Genomic DNA, 19,151 nt, shown 5'->3' on the forward strand with positions numbered 1-19,151 from the left:
GTCTATTTTTTTGCAAATTAAGGCTAATAATAAATTCCTGTCTGTCTGATGGGAATATACTTAAATGAAGATTAGTGACTAAGCATTGCTAAAACCCTTTGAGAATTGTTTGATATGTTACATACACAGAGAACATTTTCATTTATTATTTGACTTATAAATAATTTGGCAAAGAAATAATATATTAGGTTCATATCAGTCTTACAGATTAGGAGATAATATTAAATATGGAGGAAATTAGACCAACCTAAATAGGTAGCTTTCCAAGTTTTTTAAGACTGCTAAGGTCAGAATGTTTTATATCAATTATGAGCACAAGCGATCTAATGAAGAGAAATTTAGGGAAGATGGATTGCTTGAGGCTCTCTGTCAACTACTCACTTACTGCAGGGATAAAGAGAAAGGAGAAATTGTGGAAACAAGAGAACAATGAGTAAAAAAGGTTTTAAAGAAGTTTTGCCCCTTTACACGCAACGTAACTTCCTTCTTCCCCAAGAAAGCTTCAGAAAAGTCTGCATTGTCTTTTTCTGGGGAAAATATGCTCACTTAAGTGTTAGTTAAAAGTTTATCCCCCCCCACCTCCGCTTCCGCTGCAAATGCTGTAGCTGCAGTAAGTCTTGGATTGTTTGGGTATTATACAGCAAAGCCTCTAATGAAGCTACTTCCTTTCTGTCTTGAAGGAGTGCGAATGCTGGATGGAGATGTCACAGACATGGTCGAAGCGAAATCGGTTAGCTTCAATCCCCAGCATGTGCACATCTACAGTGCAAGCTGGGGCCCAGATGATGATGGCAAGACTGTGGACGGACCAGCTCCACTCACCCGGCAAGCCTTTGAAAACGGAGTTAGAATGGTAGGTTTCAAAAGCCCCTAGGCTCACACCATGTTGATTGATGATGATTCTCATGTCCAGCCATCTATGAAACTATGAGGTCCAGTCCTCCAGTGTAGAGGAATAGATGGAGCTCATAGGCTGAACCAGGAGACTGGTTAATGGAAAGAGATGCTGAACCTTTGGGATTGGATGTTGTATTTGTTCTGCAAATAAACTAAATGCTAGAGAGTTTTCTCTGACAAGAACAGAGGTATATTGGGATGCTTAGATTTGTTCAAAGGAAATATATTCACTCACATGTTAACCTTGCGTTTGGAGAAATGTATTCTTGGCATTATGATTTTCAGGAAAAGTGGGGATCCTGAAACTCTCCAGTTAGTGTTGATAGATCATCCAGCAATGCCCTTCTGGGCATCTCCCTGTTATAGTTTCTTCCCTAGTTCCACCTCTCTCCTAGGACAACATAATTTCTATGCTGCCTCCTAAGTTCCTTCACCAGGCATCTTAACCCTTGGTTTTACTTGATTTCAAAAATTCATGACTACTCCTCCCCGAAAAACTGACTACATAATCTAATGTTAAAACATCTGTTTCATGCAACAAATCTTAAAAATAATCTTACCTTATTTTAGTTAAACATTTTAATTAAATAAAAAATAAGGACACTGTATACTTATAATCATGAAGGGAGGAGAGCTCCCTCAGAAGCAGCTCCTTTCTCTTTTAGTCATGAATTAAACTTTGGATGACTTGGAGTATGCATTTTAATTATGATCTGGGCCTAACCTCCCTTCCCTTCATCATCTCTTTCACTTTTTTGTAATGTAGGTCTACTCCACTCTTATTATCCATCAGCACAAATTACTTTCCTTGCGAGTCTCTGCCCCACCCCATGTCCTACTTACTATACAGCCAAATCCTGTTTTACTGCCAAGCCTCAGTGAAAATACCACCTCTTCCCAGAAGCCTTACTGCTCAATTTAGAATTAAGGGTGAGCAGTCCCCTCGTACCTCCTATACTTTATGTTCTTTCTGGTGTTACATGTAGTCTTTATCATATTGTGTTTTATATCATAGTTTTGTGTGGATCTTCCTCACTGAATTCTAAGTTCCTGGAGAGCAGAGCTTGTGCTCCTCCCATCTGTAGGGGCTTTGCAAAACCCAGAGAGTACATTGAACTCTACTGAATACTCAGTAAATGTTTGTTGAACTTAATATAATTTGCTATGAATTATGCTAACCACAGGGTTGTTATATAGTCTGCCCAGTTTTTGGAGTGGAATGCATGCAGCTGATTAATGTAACATTGCTGCTGGAGTACCAGAAGTACTGAGGCTTCCACCTTTGTGGGATTGCTGTTAGGGTTTTAATCAGAAGACTGAGTTAAGCTGTCTCCTGGTTTCTCTGAAATTGACTGGGGGCGGGGATAGAGGCTGGACGGGGGAAGCTTATGCACTAGTTATGTATGTACTTCCTAACTAAAAAATAGTTCAGATTTGATTAAGATTTTCAGATTCATTAGAGCCCTTTAGAGCTATAGGATGATATTTTAAATCATTGCCTAATATTTGCCTTCAAAGATGTCTCAACACCAAATGAATATAAATAATCTGGTGATTTCTTTACCAAAGTTCTGGGCAGCAGATTACTATTCTCTCTCCCTCTCTGCCATCAACAGAATGGTCATTCAAGCTAAATAAATTGAGCTTAGTTCATATTTGATTTTCAATTTGTGTATGTATGGCTCTTAATATAGTAAAGAGCAATCTGGAATTTTTCGTGAATAAAATACTTACATTAGTAATGCACATAATCTCATGAGTATCCATGTAGAGTGAGTATGCCCATATTCAGTAGCTGTTATTGAATCAGATGATGTGGACCAATGATTTTTAATTTTTTTTTCTAGCTAGAGTATCTTTTATTTGATGGAAATCTTAACTGCAAGTTCAATGCATAAAACTAATAAAAAGAGTTCTTTGAAAAAAGGGTTAAGATTAGAAACAAGTTTATCTGAGAAAGCTATTCAAACTTACAGGAAGCTTACATTTAGAAATAAATAATTTTGAGAAAATTTACTTCATACTCATTATTAATTGCAAAACTAACCCATGCTTATTGTAATAAATCATACTATAAAAATGGAATTAAAAGTAGATTTCCCACCCAACTAGATAGCCATTTTTCAGAGTATGGACTACATCTTTCTGTTCTCCCATGCATGTTCATATACCAAATGGGGATCGTATGCCTCTGCACGTCGCTGTTGTCACCTAACAGTGGGCCTCCTTCCAGTGCAGTCCATAAGGATAGAAACTCATTTATTTTAATGTTTCAAAATATTTGGAATATAGAGATACCATAATTTATTCAACATTTCACTGACGATCTTTTCAGGTTTTAATCTGGAAAGAAAAAGGAGTTTAGTTTTTAAACAAACCATTTAATTTTAGAGTTAAGGTAGTAACAACAGCAACAAAAACCTTAAAAACAACAAATTATTCTTTGGCTCCCAGCATTGCACATTCAGTTATGGAAAAGCAGCAGTGACCCATTTAAATGTGATAAGATCAACGGGATAGGGTTTTTATGTGTTTAATACACAGGCTTGAGACTTAGGCTCAGGTTGAGTCCAGGATCCGTCATTTACTACTCTTTGACCTGATATGGATCAAATTACCTCTCTGCTTCTACTTCCTCATCTAAAGTAGGGTGATAATAGTACTTATAGGGATATTATGAGTGTTAAATGAGGTGATAATGCATAGAAAGCAATTGACACAATACTTGGAACATAATAAGAAGCGCTCAAAAAATATATCATATATCATTTTTCCCTCTTGGAAGAGATCATGCCCTTCCAAAAAACTTTATATTTCTCCTCAGTCTCCTGTCTTTCTCTCCTCTACCATTTCCACACTGTAGAGTCCTTGATGATTTCATTGAGTTACCTGTAGTGGTAGATTAAAAATAATATGGTAAAAGTCTGCAAAGACTTTGAGTTCTGTCCTGTCATTTACTTTATTCTCCCTATATCTATACTACCCTTCAATTTCACTTGCCCTTAAAAGCACATCTTCAATTTCATTGAGATAACCTCTTGCTATCCAAATTCATTCAGTTATCCATGTTCGTAGTCTTGAATTTCATTTATATTTTCCCAAGAGATGTTTCTCTAAATACCTATGAATATATAATTTAATATTTTTAAAGTAGTATAGTCAATAGTTTTTTTTTCCCCCCCCAGGGAAAAGAAACTTTTCACTCCTCTTGTTATTGGGCATCAAATGAAACAGTACATTTTATATTCTTTGAGATTATTCTAATTTGTATTTTTTATATAATAAACATTGCCAAATATATAGAGAATAATTGGATAAATACTTTATACAAAATTAGATTATAGAGCACAATAAATAAATGATTTATTGACTGAGTGATTTAAGGAATGAAGGAATATATAACTAATAAAATAATTTATTCAGGTAGCTAGGGATATCTGTGTGACAGTTTAGAGTCACTCTGGCCTATTGGGATATAGGAACTGGAATTTATTATTTCTATTAAATTTAGTGAACTCTTACTTTCTATACTTTGTAGATAAAGGAGTGAAGTTCTATAAGCAATATATAAAAGTCTACATTTTAGCAATAAGACAGAAAAACATAGAAACAAGACTATTTGAACTTCGGATAAATGTTATGAATTAAATAAAAACTAATGGCTGGGGGAAGACAGAACTGCTTTAGTTAGGAGGATAGTTGTCTTTGAAGAGAGAATATGTGAATGGAGACATAGATGATAAGAGGCCAATCATGTGAAGAAATGTGGCAGGAATGTTCTGTGCAGAAGGAACAGCAGCCTGAGTGGAGAATGGGGTGCATGTACTCACAGAACATAATGCTAATTTGGGCTGTCGGAGCAACATGGACAGAAAGCGGGAGATAAGAGATGGGTTGGAGAGATAGGCAGGGGCCAGCTCAGCAGGGCTTTCTAAACCGTGAAGGGTGTTTGCACTTTATTCTGTTACCGAAAATCATTTTCAGCGGGGTAGTGGCCTGATGGGATACACAATTTTAAAAGATCACTGCTGTGGAGAGAATGGACTGCATATGCAGTGAGGGACAGGGAAGCGAAAGTGGAAGATAAAAATGGTCCAGCAAAGGGTTGATAATGAGCTGGACTAGGGTGATAGCAATGTCAAGAGAACTAGAAAGATTGGTGGTAAGAGAAAGAAGCATTTCAGTATCAAGAAAGATTTCCACAAAGGAAATAAATAAATTTTGCTCAGGGAGTCCAAGTATTGATTGCATCCATTCCTTCTGCTTGCTAATCAAAAAACATAGCAAATATTGGATTTCAAAATGCTCCCTATTTGTTTGCTATAGATAAGGATTTGGCTCAGTAGAATGTAACGCTGTTTTCAAAGACTTTAACAAAATCAGAATTGATTCAATTTATAGCCCCTTTAGAATCAATGTACCAAAATTGCATTAGAGAAACTATGTTGAATAAACCATGTCACAATTGACAACTTGCTCTTTCTCCCAAAGATTACATTTAATTTGATGCTGAGGAGCTATAAAATTAAATGCAAGAATTTGGAGGTATATAACTTGAGTTGCTTGCAATTAATAATAATAATGATGATGCAGCAACAGCATTTAACGTATGCCAGTCTGTTATACTATAGTCACTCTGTTAAGCCTTAAAATAGATAATTTTTAATCTTCACAATAATTTCATAAGATAGATATTGTTCTCTCCAATTTTACAGAAAATTGGTATTCAGCATAGCTAAAGAAGTCAGAACATGGGCCTCAAAGAAATCTAAGAAATTATTTTCCATGTTGTCATTTCTATTTTGTCACCTCTGACCTCCTTCCTTCGTCTGCAACCAAATACTCTAGCTTTTCCCCTGTTATTATGGTGAATTAATTGCTCATGTTCTTCCTTCATCCACCTCCTCCATTTCTTCACTGGATATCATCCTTCCTCATCTCATCAGAGATATGGCTCAATCAGTTCTCTTCCTTCATCATCAGACTTTCCCTCTCAGCTGTATTATTGTCATCCACATACATTCATACTATTACACTCTTATCTCAAAAGAGAGAGAGGAGAATCCCTCTCTTACCTTCTTATATCCTTCCAATTACAACCTCATTTCTCTCTTTCCATTTAGAACAAAATCCCTTGAAACCGTTGTTTATACTTGCCCTCTACAAGCTCTCTTTTTTCATTATCTCTTGATGCCACTACATCTAGACTGTGACCCATCACTCCATGGAAGCTGTTCTTGTCAAGGTCACAGGTACCTCTTTGCGTGAAACCCAGTGCACTTGTCTGAACTTTTATGTAATTTGTACTAACAAGGAGGCCTTTCTGGTTCTTCCCATCCACCATATAACACACCCATATGACTCCCAACCCTTCAGAACCTCTTCTTGCCAATTATTATCCCTCCTTTTATTATATTTACTTGTTGATGATCTCCAGAAAGGCCCAGAGTTTGACTATTTTATTTGCTATGTATGCTAAGTACTTGAAAAAGTGTCTATTTAGTAATTGAACAAATGTATGAATGAATGTATGAATGACTTCCATGCCAGTTTGCTACATAAACTGAATAAATTTACTTAAGAATTGCATTATTTTTGATAGTTTGGAAATAAGTTATTAATATACATAGTATAGTCTCATGATTAATATACCCAGACTCTGGATTCCAACTCTCCAGTGAATCCTTTCTTACCTTGTTCAAGTTATTAGCCTCTCTGAGGATCAGTTTGTTCTTCTATAAAATGGCGCTAAATGCCAGTAATTACTTTTTAGGACTGTTGTGAGGATTATATGATTAATGTCTGTGAAATACAAAGCAGAGTTCTTGGAACATAGTAAAGTCTCCTATTATGTTACAAATCTTAATCATCACTACCACAGAAAATGCAAAAGTAATAAAAGTGAAATACTGATTAATCATGCAAAATACTGTAAAAAGTCGTGATTGTGTGAAATTTCTGGGTTTAATCAAGTTCACATTGCTGAATGATCTTTAGGGAAGGTAAGTATATAATCTTGAAATTAATATAAAGGAATAGCCAAAATGAATGGGACAAAATATCCAAGAGAGTATTTTCTAAAGTTCATTCCATAACATACTAATTAATAAAATGCTTTAAAAGGCAGCAGGGTGGGGAGGGACAGAGAGATTTTGCTGTCAAATACACTTGAGAATTCCCTTTGGAAATTTAAAAGCATGTTAAAGGCTCTGAGAACTCCTGCAGGAAAGATATGTTTAACTTTATTTAATCAATGTTCTTTCTTTAACCACATATAAGCTTTCATTTTCATGACTTTTTTTGAAGTGCCATTAAATTTAATTTAATTTTAAATTCTTTGGAGCTACTTTATGAAAATCCAGCTAAACTCATTAGACCTTTAGAGTCAGAATGTTAGAACTGGAAATAATTTTAGTGGTTGAGTCATTTTTACTAACATTTCTTTATTTATTTACTTATGGCTGTTACTACCATTCACCCATTTTCTCTTCCTAGAACTTGTGATTTCTTCTTTTCCTCACCTTAGTTATCTAATAAGTCTTTTTCTTTGCTACTATGTAAAAGTCTATGGAACCTGCCCTCTTGTTCTCACGGTTAGAACCAACATCTCTCATGCAGCCTTTGGCGATAGCATGCCTCCAAAACTTCCATCCTCCCAGCTTGAGCTTCAACTTTCAAGTCGCCATGAACACTGCAGCCAAAGAAGTATTGCTTATATGTAAATCTTATCATTTGTCTTCTCTTTAAAACTTATCACTGCTCCCTGTAACCAACAAGACACATTCTAAGCTTCTTTGGAGGGAACTTAGATCTCTCACAGTTTTGCCAGGGGTCTCAGAATCAAAATCTTACATTTTATCTTAGGAAAGCACTAAGTTTAAGAGTTGCTCTTATTCAAACTGACACAGTTCCACTTACCGTGGTGATTCTCTAGCCTGGCTTCTTGGTGTGACTAGTGAAGATTTCCTTCAGGGGAAACTCTTGGCTTCATCTGTTCAGGCAATTCTAAATAGGAAAATGACTTTATAAAATGAGCGAGTCAGCTGACAGTGTTTCAGACATAGGTGACCCAAGGTTTGGTGTCAGAATAGAAGCTAATTGCCTAAAGTTTTCTTTGACAGATTCTTTATTCTTTCATTTATTCGTGATTGCATTCAGGAGACATTCACTGGGTGGTTATAATATTCCAGGCACTTTGCTAGGTGGCAATGAAAGATGAATAACACTCAGCATTTGTCTTTGGGGAGCTCACTATATAATGATGAATAAATATTCTAAATAAAGTGCAAGCAAATTCCCAAAGTCCCTTCAGTGAATAGAATTTGATTAACGATAAGGACAGACTTATCAGCACACAATAACAAAACTTAACTGTGTGCAGTCTAGCTGCCTTGCATTCATCTTTTTTGCCCCATTTAAGTTATTAAACTTTAATAATATTTAGCGAACTTGATATTCAGCAGGCATCTAATGCACTGACAGCATTTCACAATTTTCTGACCAGTATGTTTAATAATATCCTTTAGAAATGAGCGAAAACTTGTAACCAAATCTTTTTCTTTCCTATAATCAAAAAATCTATATTAAGATTACCAGTACTTCCCTTATTTTGCTCAAGAACTATTTCTTAAGTACTCACTCTGTAACAAGCGCTGGTTTGGCATTTATCTTGATCCTTTATCTGGAGAAATCATGTACCTCATTGTAGATATTATAGGAACTTAGCTTATAGAGTTCGCTTTACCATTTTATCTCCAAATAAACTTTCAATTCCAGGTCATTTTTCTTTGAGCTTTTTTAGGCTTTGGGATGAAAGCATTCAAATGAATTCAATACAAAACCAATGTCAAGGATGTGGAACAAAAGTAGGTGAAATCAGAATCACTAGCCCCTAGTAGCCTTGTCAGAACTGTGTCCTTTATCCATTTTCACTCTATTCTTCTATTCAGAGGTCCAGATGGCAACAGGGCATTTGATAAACATCTATTGGCTCATGCCTGGCTGTTGAGTCTCTTATGAAGTCTCTGATTAGTATATCCCCTTCCCATCATCGATTTCCTTTTGATTCACCAGATTTTACAACTAATTGGATATTTGGAATATTTTCTGAAAGCACAAGGTTGCTTTACAATCACACATTGTGTCTTACACACACACCCACAAACGTACATACATACATACATACGTACATACATACATACATACATACATACATACATTCTCCACCCTTAAATTAAAGGCATATGTTCACCAGGAGGGGAGAGAAGGGGTATAATAAGCTTGTGTAATAAAAGCAGTGATAATAATCGTAATAAAGTTAACTGATTCCACTCAGGAGGGATATGTTTTTATCTGATATACATCCAGCTGTAGCAGGATTGGTACCAGTTTGCATTTTAATAAATGACAGATTGCTGTTAAATTAGTTGGCAAATGTTGTAAAACTTGGAATGATATATGGGTAGGCAAAGATAAACAAGGGAGATTATTTAATATTGGTTTCACTTAATGAAAATTGACTTTAACTGAGGTTTGTTTTAAAAATTCTCCCTTAGGATCTAACTATATGCTGGTAAAACTGTGTCTTTTAACAAAGCTATGAAGTGACTTGCCAAGTGAACCCAATATAAGATTATCCATTTTGAAAACAAAGAAATATATGTCTTTTATAAATACATACACAGTTTCACATTCTGTAATCTTCACAAAGTTATCTGATATCCAAGTGTCAGATGTAGATTACTGTGTTCTTATGAATTGTGATGCATTTTTATGGGAAGGAGCACAAATCTTCTAGCCTTGCGTAGGTGTAAATGTCAAATATTTATCGTCACCTGTTTTAGTTTAGAGATTCATTCTTAACTCTGTAAATAGTTTATACTAACTTTTGCAAATTCCATTCTAAATCCCTCTTTTCTACTCATGGATTAACCAGATATCAGTAACAGTCCTCTTTTAGTTTGTTTGGTTCTATTTATAGTGACTACTGGGCCACCTGGGGAGTAAGTGAAGTCCTTATCACAGGAGTCTTTCTAGTAGAGTCTGGATGTCCCGTTAGAGGAAAGATACAATATTATATAGGAATTGGATGAGGTCACGTTAAGGTTCATACCAATCCTGAATTTCTGCGATTCAAACATAGATTTGAGAAAGCTGATTGGGAGGACAGACAGTTCAGTTTTCTACAATGAAACATGGCAGTAGCCAGAAAATAAAAACCACTATGTAATAGCAAGGATAAATTGAATTTAGTTGATAATATCAAATGATTTCAAAGTAAATATGCTTCGATAGCGAATTTTTTTTTTCACTTAACCTGAGCCTACAGTCTTCGTCTTTAATATAAAAACAATCAAACTTAATATTCAGGATTATAAATGTTGTTATGATTATTCAGAATTATAAACATTATGATTCTTAATTCTGATAGCCACTTGAGTTAGGCATAGGGATGATCCTCATAAGAGCTAACTCAGTTTATAGATTTAGAAGCCAACTCTTGGCAAAGTAGGTCACCTGGCCATTAGGAAACATAACTATGGTTCTGACTTGGGTCTGTCTTCTTCCAAGCCTATGCTTTCACCACCATGCTCCATGTGATATTGGCTCCTGTCAAGCACATTTTTTGGGCTTGTCTGTGCACACTCAGCTCAGTAACTGTAATCCTGGTCATGAAAGTGAACACTGCAGCAGAGACCTCTCTGTTCTCTGAACTCCTGGAGAAAGTATCATCCTGGCAAATGATTTGGCAAATTCCGACCTTTACTATAGTATCTCTTTCTCTTCATGCCTTGATACAGCCTGTGATGATGTAGAAAGTCCTGGCCTTCAAGTTGCAGTGACCCAGGTGGAAATCTTAGTTTGGTTTCTCTCTAGCATTTTGACCTAGGACAAGTGACTAAGTTAACAGATCTTAAGTTTCCCTGAGAAAAGGGAATGGGAATACTTTATGGTGCTATCATGAGACTGATTGAGATCTCACATGTAAAGTGCTCAGCCCAACTGCGTGTCTCGTCCGCAGAGGAAGGGCCATGTTTGATGCATCTCTAAGGACCCAGAGTATCTGCTACCGAGTCTTACATACAATGTAAGCCTCATATCAATTGTAATTTTTTCAGAAGTATGATTTGCTTTAGTCAGGATTGTGTTTATGGGAGGAGAATGTAGAAGGCTGATTTTCTCTATGTTATGAGCTACTCCACGAAAGGTCAGGGTTATTGCTTCATGGAGCAGAGGCCAGTGACAGTGAAGCCCCATGGTGGGCTTTAGGGAGGGGCAGCTTGCTTACTCTTTCAGAGGTGAGCTGACAGTTGGAACCAGTCCACTGCAGTCATTCTGTCACCTAGAGCTAACTTAGAGAAGAATATAAACTTTTCATTATTGCTGGAATATCTCTCTATCCTCCTTTTCAAGTGCCTTCCCAAACATTTTCAATAAATTCCTTTCCTACCCCTTTTGATAATAAATGTTTTTATTTTCTATGAAAGGAATTTTTCAAATTCTACTCCTTCAGTATAAATTTAAAGGTGATGGTATCTTTCTGAGCAGTTCCAGAATAAGTAATTAATGTTGATATTGGCAATGTCTTTCTCAGTTTCATAAATCTGGCTCTTCTAAAAGTCTGAGATGATTTTGCTTTTGCTCTGACATGACCTAAAATGTAGAAACTTTTGGCAGGCATGTCTTTTTTTCACCCTAAATGGGAATACTGGGATTGTTGGCTGTACCCAGAATAGCTGTTGGCGCTGTTAATTATTGATCGTGATTATTTCAGAGAGAATATGAGATTCACATGTACTTTTTTAGCTGCTTGGAATGAGAAATTGAGAAACCTAATCTTTATGCTCCTCCTCCTAACCAGTGTTAGTAATCCCCCTGCTGTGGAAAAACAGTTTGCACAGAGCTCAAAGCTTGGAGGACTACGGTAGTGACCAAAAGTAGATAACCTGAATCTTATTGAGGTTTCAGTGAGTCAGATGAGGAAAACAAGGTCTGAGAAAAAAAATGACCAATATGTATTGACCATAGATAGAACATTAAAGTCAGACATTTTGGAATTGTTGATTTAGCAAATGAGATAGGGAAGGAGGAAAAGATTTGAGGAGGAAGGGGTTCCCCTCTAATCCGCTATTGTTAATTAAGCAATGTTTCAAATGTTTTCAGGAACACCCAGTGCCAGTACTAGTCAGTGGGGATCAGCATTGGTTGAGGTGAGACTAATCCTAGCTCTGCCACTAATTGGCTCGGCTAACTTCATTCCCTTCATTTTTTTATGTAGAAATTTAAAGTTTTACTGCATGAACCTGTAATGTGTCCAGCTTTAAATAATCTCCATAGCACTTTATATGGCTCCAAATGTTTATTATGTGAAGTTCCTAAATGTACAGTTCCTAAAGGTTAATAGGAATAAAATTGTTTGAAGACATATTTATTTCCATTAGTAAACGCATCCGGTCTTTATTTCCTACTAGATATTCTACTTTGCTTTCTCCATGAAAGACGATTTTCTTCCAGCTATACTTTAAAAATAAACAGAGAAAAAGAAATCTCCACTGTGGTAGTACCATTTAGCTCCTACTTTCAGGAGCCAAGGGCCAGACCATTGTGCACTTTGGTGATAAGGTGTAAGAAGCTGTATTATGTGTGCAGGCCCTCGGTGTCACCCACTTCTGCAGAAAGGGCAGCTCTGATAACAGGCTTCATTCTACCAAGTCTTTGCCTAACTGATGCTCTACTAAATTTATATCCTGGCAGATATGGTGGATAAGCAACTCAGTTTGTTTCTTCTTCTTTATGTTCCATGATAAACATACGGTAGCTTTTTATCAGGAGCCTGGGTCTCGAGGAGTTCTACATTTGCAGCACAGATTAATTATTCTTTATACTACTCTTTCGCCACATTACTGGAAATATCCTTTTAGAAAACCAAGTGAAGTCACCGTTAGGTTCCTTGAATTCAGTGCATTGTGCTGCTCATTCGTGTACTGGAACATGAATGATATTGTACAAAGACCCTAAATGGAAGTTATAAGTGGCATTTAAAATTCTGTCATTTTGCCAACAAATATATGAAAAGATGTTTAACATCACTAGCTATTAGGGAAATGCAAATCAAAACCACAATGAGATACCACCTCACACCTGTTAGAATAGCTATACTCAACAGGACAAGTAATAACAAATGTTGGAGAAGTCACAGAGAAAAAGGAACCTTCATACACTGCTGTGGGACTGTAAATTGGTACAGCCACTATGGAAAACTGTATGGAGGTTCCTCAAAAAACTAAGAATTGATCTACCATATGATCCAGCAATCTCTCTACTGGGTATTTACTCCAAAGACTTGAAAACTCATATCCGAAAAGATATTTGCACACCGATGTTCATAGCGATGTTCATATATGCCTTACATTTAAAAGAGTACAGCTGAAACATTGGATTTCATTAACCAATGTCACCATAAAAAATAAACAAAATAAAATAAAATAAAATTCTGTCATTTTACCAGAAATGCTTGCAACTACCGTCACCAGCAGCTGATCCCATAATTATTATCAGGCTCTCTATATTTAAAACAGAAGTCAACTGCATTTGGTATGCTCTGGAAGCATATGAAATGGACTTTCATTTGTGTGTGGTAAAATTAACGTGATCGCTAATAACTGCATCTAATATTTTCAGTGTATTACTAAAAAGTCAACAGAACATTAAAAATTGCTTAATATACATGGCTTAGAAACCTATTGAGTACACAGTAAATCAGAATACAGAAAACCTGATATGGGGCAGAAAAGGTGGGTGAGGTTGAGATGGAAAGGAAGGGGGAGGAGTGAAGTCCTATCACTTAAGAAAAGACAGGAAGGAAAAAATGGGGAGAAATGGATTACTCTTCACAAAAGACTTCTTTGCTACTTTCACTTTTAGTACTTTGTAAAAAGTACTAATGTATTTGTATTTTCAATCTTTTTCTCTTCATTGGCTATCCTTTGACAAGCTAAGTAGAATAAAATGGGAATGGTGAAGACACTCAAAGTGTTTTTTGGAAGTCAGTTCGTGGATGTTCAGACAATCCTCCCTATAAGTCTGATTTCATGCTACCTGGGCAGCTCTGGCAGTGGACACACTAAGGCAGATGTGGAAAGATTGAAAACAGCAGGAAGGGGAGCTACTGGGCCAATGGAAGGCTAAGCGTGAGCAGGTAGGTGTTGGTGGAGGACACTCTCTTGTGTGCTGGCTGCATGTTGAAATCATCTTTGGGAAGCTGTTGCTTTCCATTGTTAATCATTTCAGTCCTGAAATTTTTGCTTGGAAACAAGTGCAATTACCAAGCTATTGGCTGCACTCAAACCATCACATAAACCTTAATTGATGACAGTTGGGTTTTGAAATATATAAAGTAGTTCTTCTGCTTACCTTAGTAATTCTGAGAGCACAATAATTGAATATTCTGAGAGCAGAAGTGGAATCAAGTGAAATCTGGATACTTTTTACATCTTCTGGAGTAGATCATAAAAATAAGAGTCAAGCATGCTTATTTTCTGGGTGAGAGTTCTGTGGCCTGACAAATTTAGCACTTTGGCGAGGATTGTTCTGACAAAAACAGTGCTTAACCTCTAGATTCCTAACCCACAGAGGCCATGTCTCCTTTTACTCCTTTAAAAACATCTCATATCTGTCTCATTCAGTTGCCTTGGGTTTTGGTGAGGAGCGGTCCACTTTATTTTCCGGGTCCTATTCTGTCTCATATAATTAATTTTACTGCCCCATCCCCATTTTTACCAAATGAACTGATTGAAGAAACAGATCTCAGGATTTAGTATGCTCTTTCCCAAAAATGTCTGATAGCATCTGTGCTATGACTGCATTCTGTTGCTACATCCCAAAAGGTAGGTGACTTTCTCTCACCAAGCTGCAATAGTGCTATCTCCAAGGCATTAAAAGAGGTGACCACCTGCTCCTGATTTGTTTTCAGTTGTGGGTCATATATCTTTTCTGATTACTTTTCAGGTCATCCTAAGAGGCTTCTATTTTCATGTGAATCATCTGTGCTATGGATGATAATGATTCAAAAAGTTATTTAAAAAGCAACATACATTTTAGAATTCTAGAACAAACATTTTGTGTGAGCACTACAAATACCTTTTAAAATTTGTCGTTGTTCTTGTTTTGTCTTCATGTTATGTTTCTAGACCACATTATTTCTTGCAATGAACCCTGCTCCATTAAAGAATGAGATTTATTTTGGAAATGCTAGTCAGAACGTCCTTGAACTTTAAAAGGATGAACGGTTCTCTCTTCATATCTCCGCTGCTGAGTAGTTGTAGGTATCCTTGTCTTTCTCCAACGTCTTCCAGCCTGAAGCCCCCTTTTTTGTTAACTATGGAAGAGCTTCCATAGATGGCTGTGCTCTCTTCTCACTGACTGGATAAATATCATAAAAAGGTGGGGAGCAGAGTGGTGAGGGACTTTGGCAAATTAGGTATTTAGGCTATGCTTGGAAAATATCACAGTTAAGTGAAAGTTGTTTTATTGTATCTCTTCGTGTCGACATCTACAGATACACAGGCTGTAATCAAGCTTGTTGGGGTTCCATCTCCAGAATTCACCCATTCTCGTTATATGACAGTGTACGTGTTACATAGTTTTCTGATCTGTAAAATGCATATATGACTTGTTGCTCTAAATTAACTAATATATGTGAAAGTACCTAGCACACTGTCCAGTCATTTTTTTTTTTGTATTGCAAGAAGTCCCCAGTCACTTCTTCACACCCCTCTAAGAATACTTTCTAAGGAATATGGGAGAAGAAAGTAATATTAAAATACCAAATAAAATCTAGCTGTATTGGCTGAAATATCACACCATTTTAAAGAAAGAAATTTAGTTCCATCAAACTCTATAACTCTCAAAACCTGGCTTGGGGTGTTCGATTTACTTGGTAATCCAGCATAAAGTAGCCTTTTCTGACCTCCTTTCTAGTATTTAATAGAAACTCTATGGAGTATTATAAATTGATTTTTGTAGGGCATACATAAGAAGAAACACATGCACAATTAGAAACACAAGGAAAGAGAATATTTAGAGTTTGGTCGAATGGATCCTGTGTGGATTACACAATATATTTTGCCTTAAATTTACAAACTTTCAACTTAGCACTCAATTAAATAGGAAGGTTTTCTTCTTTTCTCATCCAAAGCCATATTTAAATAACCAATTACAATCACAATACTTTACCCAACTTTAGAAAATGTTATTTCCTACGTTTTAGGAAAATATGTCTCAAAATTCTTTCCTTTTTACAATATTCTGCCTACCTTCCCTTCTCCCTACATTCCACGTTATGGTTTAGTTCTTAAATTACCCTGAATTTTGAAGAAATGTCCAGATTTTTTTTTAACCACATGTGTTTTGATTTTCTGAATATGGCACACTAATGAAAATCCCCTGTGCATCTGTAGTAAATAAATCTTTGAATTGCTAATTGTTTCAGATTAACCCCATAGATCTTTAGCAGCTGTCTTTATGGCATTTTCAGCCCACAAATTCAGTCCGTTTATTTCTGGGTCTTTAATCATAAACTATATACACATGCATAAAGGTCAGACTACCTCATGGATAGAATGATGGCAGCATCTGTATATTTCGTAGCCTCCCTGTGAGAGGGATGCAGGTCATCCTTTATCTCCTTTTCTCACCTTGGATTAATCAGCTCAGGCTGCCATAACAGATTACCACAGACTGGTAGCTTAAACAACAGAAATGTATTTTCTCCTAGTTCTGGAGGCTAAAAGTTTGAAAGTCCACAATCGAGGTGCCAGCAGGCTTGGGTTCTGACGTCAGCTTGCAGACAGCTGCCTTCTCACAGTGTCGTCACGTGGCCTTTCCTCTATGGGTGCACTCCTGGTGTCTCTTTCTCTTCTCTACATAAGGGACACTAGTCCTATTAGATTAGGGTCCCACTCTTATGATCTCATTTAACCTTAGTTATGTCCTTAAAGGTCCTATCTTTAACTATAGTCACATTGGGGGTAAGAGCTTCAACACATGAATTTGGAAGTGGGGGACACAATTTAGTCCATTATACACCTTACACCTTAAAGATGGTGCCAGATGTCTCCCATTTGACACTCCAGATCCCCTCTCCCTTTTTGTCCACGTGCTCCATGCTGCGGGATACTGATCTCTGTGTCTTCTTTAGACTCTCAGGTGCCCTGGCTTCTGATAGGGCTTGGCTAGTGGGATACACTGGCAAGAAATGGGAGAGAGATAGGAGGAGACTGGGTCTCAGTATGTATTCCCCTGGCCCGCTCCCTGTAGAGCCGAAATGGGTTGGTGTATCCCTTGGCCAATTCTCAATTCGTATTAGCTCCTCTGTCTCCAGCACCAGTGATGCCCCTCTCCCCAACTCTTAGCAGGCCTGGTGGGAGTGGGGGTGGGGAGTTATTGGCCCTACACTGTCCTTTAGAGTTTCCCTTCACCATACCCTGTTGTGAAATAATCACCTCAACTTATCTATTTGGTATAGGGATGTCACCTCTCTCTGGAAGGGATGTTTTCAGGGCAGCAGCAACCCACTATCCAATCACATCAACTCAGGGGTTCTCCAGACGGCCTTTTAGCAATGTTGTTGTGCCTCCAGAGTAGTGTCCACTTTGGGTGTTGACAGAATAGAATGACTTGCGGTCATACTTCCAAGGGAGTCCTTGTCAGGAATTTCTAGAGTGAATTTGGGGTTGGAGCCTGTATCCCTCCCCCTGAGGACACTCAAGAGAGGTCTTGAATTCTAAATCTGCCACCAAGCCTAGAGGGAACTTGGAGGCTGCTCTGCTCTTAGATCCTAATGCCGAGCTTCAGTGCAGACATTAGAGTTTCGGCTAAAAACAGTAGAGCAAACATAAGCCCTCTTTTGCTCAAAAGAAGACTGCTTTAAGGATTAAGGACTCAGGCTTTGGTTCTAGTTGGATTTCAAGCGCTGGCGCTGGCATTAGTGAGCATTTCTGAGCCCCAGTTTGCTCATCTGTAAAATTATGATGATACAGACTTGAATTATGTGGAAAAATGTTTGGACAATGCTTGGTGCGGTACATTTCTGTAAATGTTAGCTTCTGTTGTTTGTAGTATACAGTGGACCTTCTAGGTGTAAAACCTTTCTTGATCATTAAGTAAAATTATTTCTTAAGAATCGGTCCTATGTTTCCCCTATTAATAGAGGAATAAATGTGTTTATTTTGTTTATAAAAGTCATATGTAGCCATGGAAGGATGTTATGAAAAATAAGTCTTTCCTAATCTGACCAAACACTTTATGGTAGCTTTATGCATATAATTTAAGCACATTAACTTCTTTACTTGCACCTACATTTTTTTTTTCTAAACTGAGACCATACTATATCATTTTGTATCCTACATTTTGTATCCTACATTACAAAGTCACTACATTGTGAACATAAAAGTATGTTGTGAATATTTTCTTATTAAATATTCCTTAAAAGTCAAATTAGTTTTTCATTGAATTTTATACATAGGCACAGTCATAATTTTTACATAGATACAGAAATGCGATTGTGCCATATGTGCTTTCTCATTGCTTTGTGCTTCTTAATCTATTATATGTTATGGTGCTTTTTAAATACCATTTGGTGTTTATGGTGGGTTTTTTCACTATCTCTTATGTTCTGTTGACCTGGTAGGTAAGGCTCTGATGTAACCAGGCTTTTTGCCTACAACACAGCCCCTCAATGTATAATAGAGATGGTACATTTTGGTGATGAACTACAACCTTCTTTTTCTCTGGCTGTGATGTTCTATTTCTGGAGTCTATATATAAGTTAGTCACTAGGGTTTTTCAGTATGGCCATCACACCATAGGAACGATTTCTTCTAGGGATCGACAAAATATTTAATATAATCCTTAGTTTATGATGGTGTGGTGATTTTTGCATCTTTTTCTCTGTTTCATGAATATTTCGATAGGAAACGGGGAAGGAGAGCGAGGCCCAGCTGTCTAGGGCAATAAGATTCATAAATTTCTTCTCTTTCTTCATGAATTTTTCCCATTCTTCTGTAATCATATTGCATTTTTCCTCATCGAAGGACAAAAGGAAATCTATGCTCAAGTCAGTCAAAGTGTGTCATAAATATTCTGTTCCTTGGGGATTCAAGGTCAGAGACAGTTTATCACAGATACTCCAGATTCTTTGTCATCGTTCTTTTCTTGGCTCTTTTTCCAGAAATTCCAAAACAACATCCCAAATA

At 36.8% G+C, this 19,151-nt stretch overlaps 1 protein-coding gene across 4 annotated transcripts in view; it reads left to right on the plus strand.

Annotated features, from left to right (window-relative positions):
- Nucleotides 1-19,151, plus strand: part of PCSK5 (proprotein convertase subtilisin/kexin type 5) — a 404,343-nt gene that overhangs the window by 156,831 nt on the left and 228,361 nt on the right. For all 4 annotated transcript variants that reach the window (XM_006918450.2, XM_015594534.2, XM_025051431.1 and 1 more), the window contains exon 7: nt 681-853. In XM_006918450.2, the coding sequence (XP_006918512.1) occupies nt 681-853 (173 nt within the window). The remainder of the gene's footprint in view (nt 1-680; nt 854-19,151) is intronic.

This window comes from Pteropus alecto, unplaced genomic scaffold (genome assembly GCF_000325575.1).
Source record: "Pteropus alecto unplaced genomic scaffold, ASM32557v1 scaffold95, whole genome shotgun sequence".
NCBI lineage: Eukaryota > Metazoa > Chordata > Mammalia > Chiroptera > Pteropodidae > Pteropus > Pteropus alecto.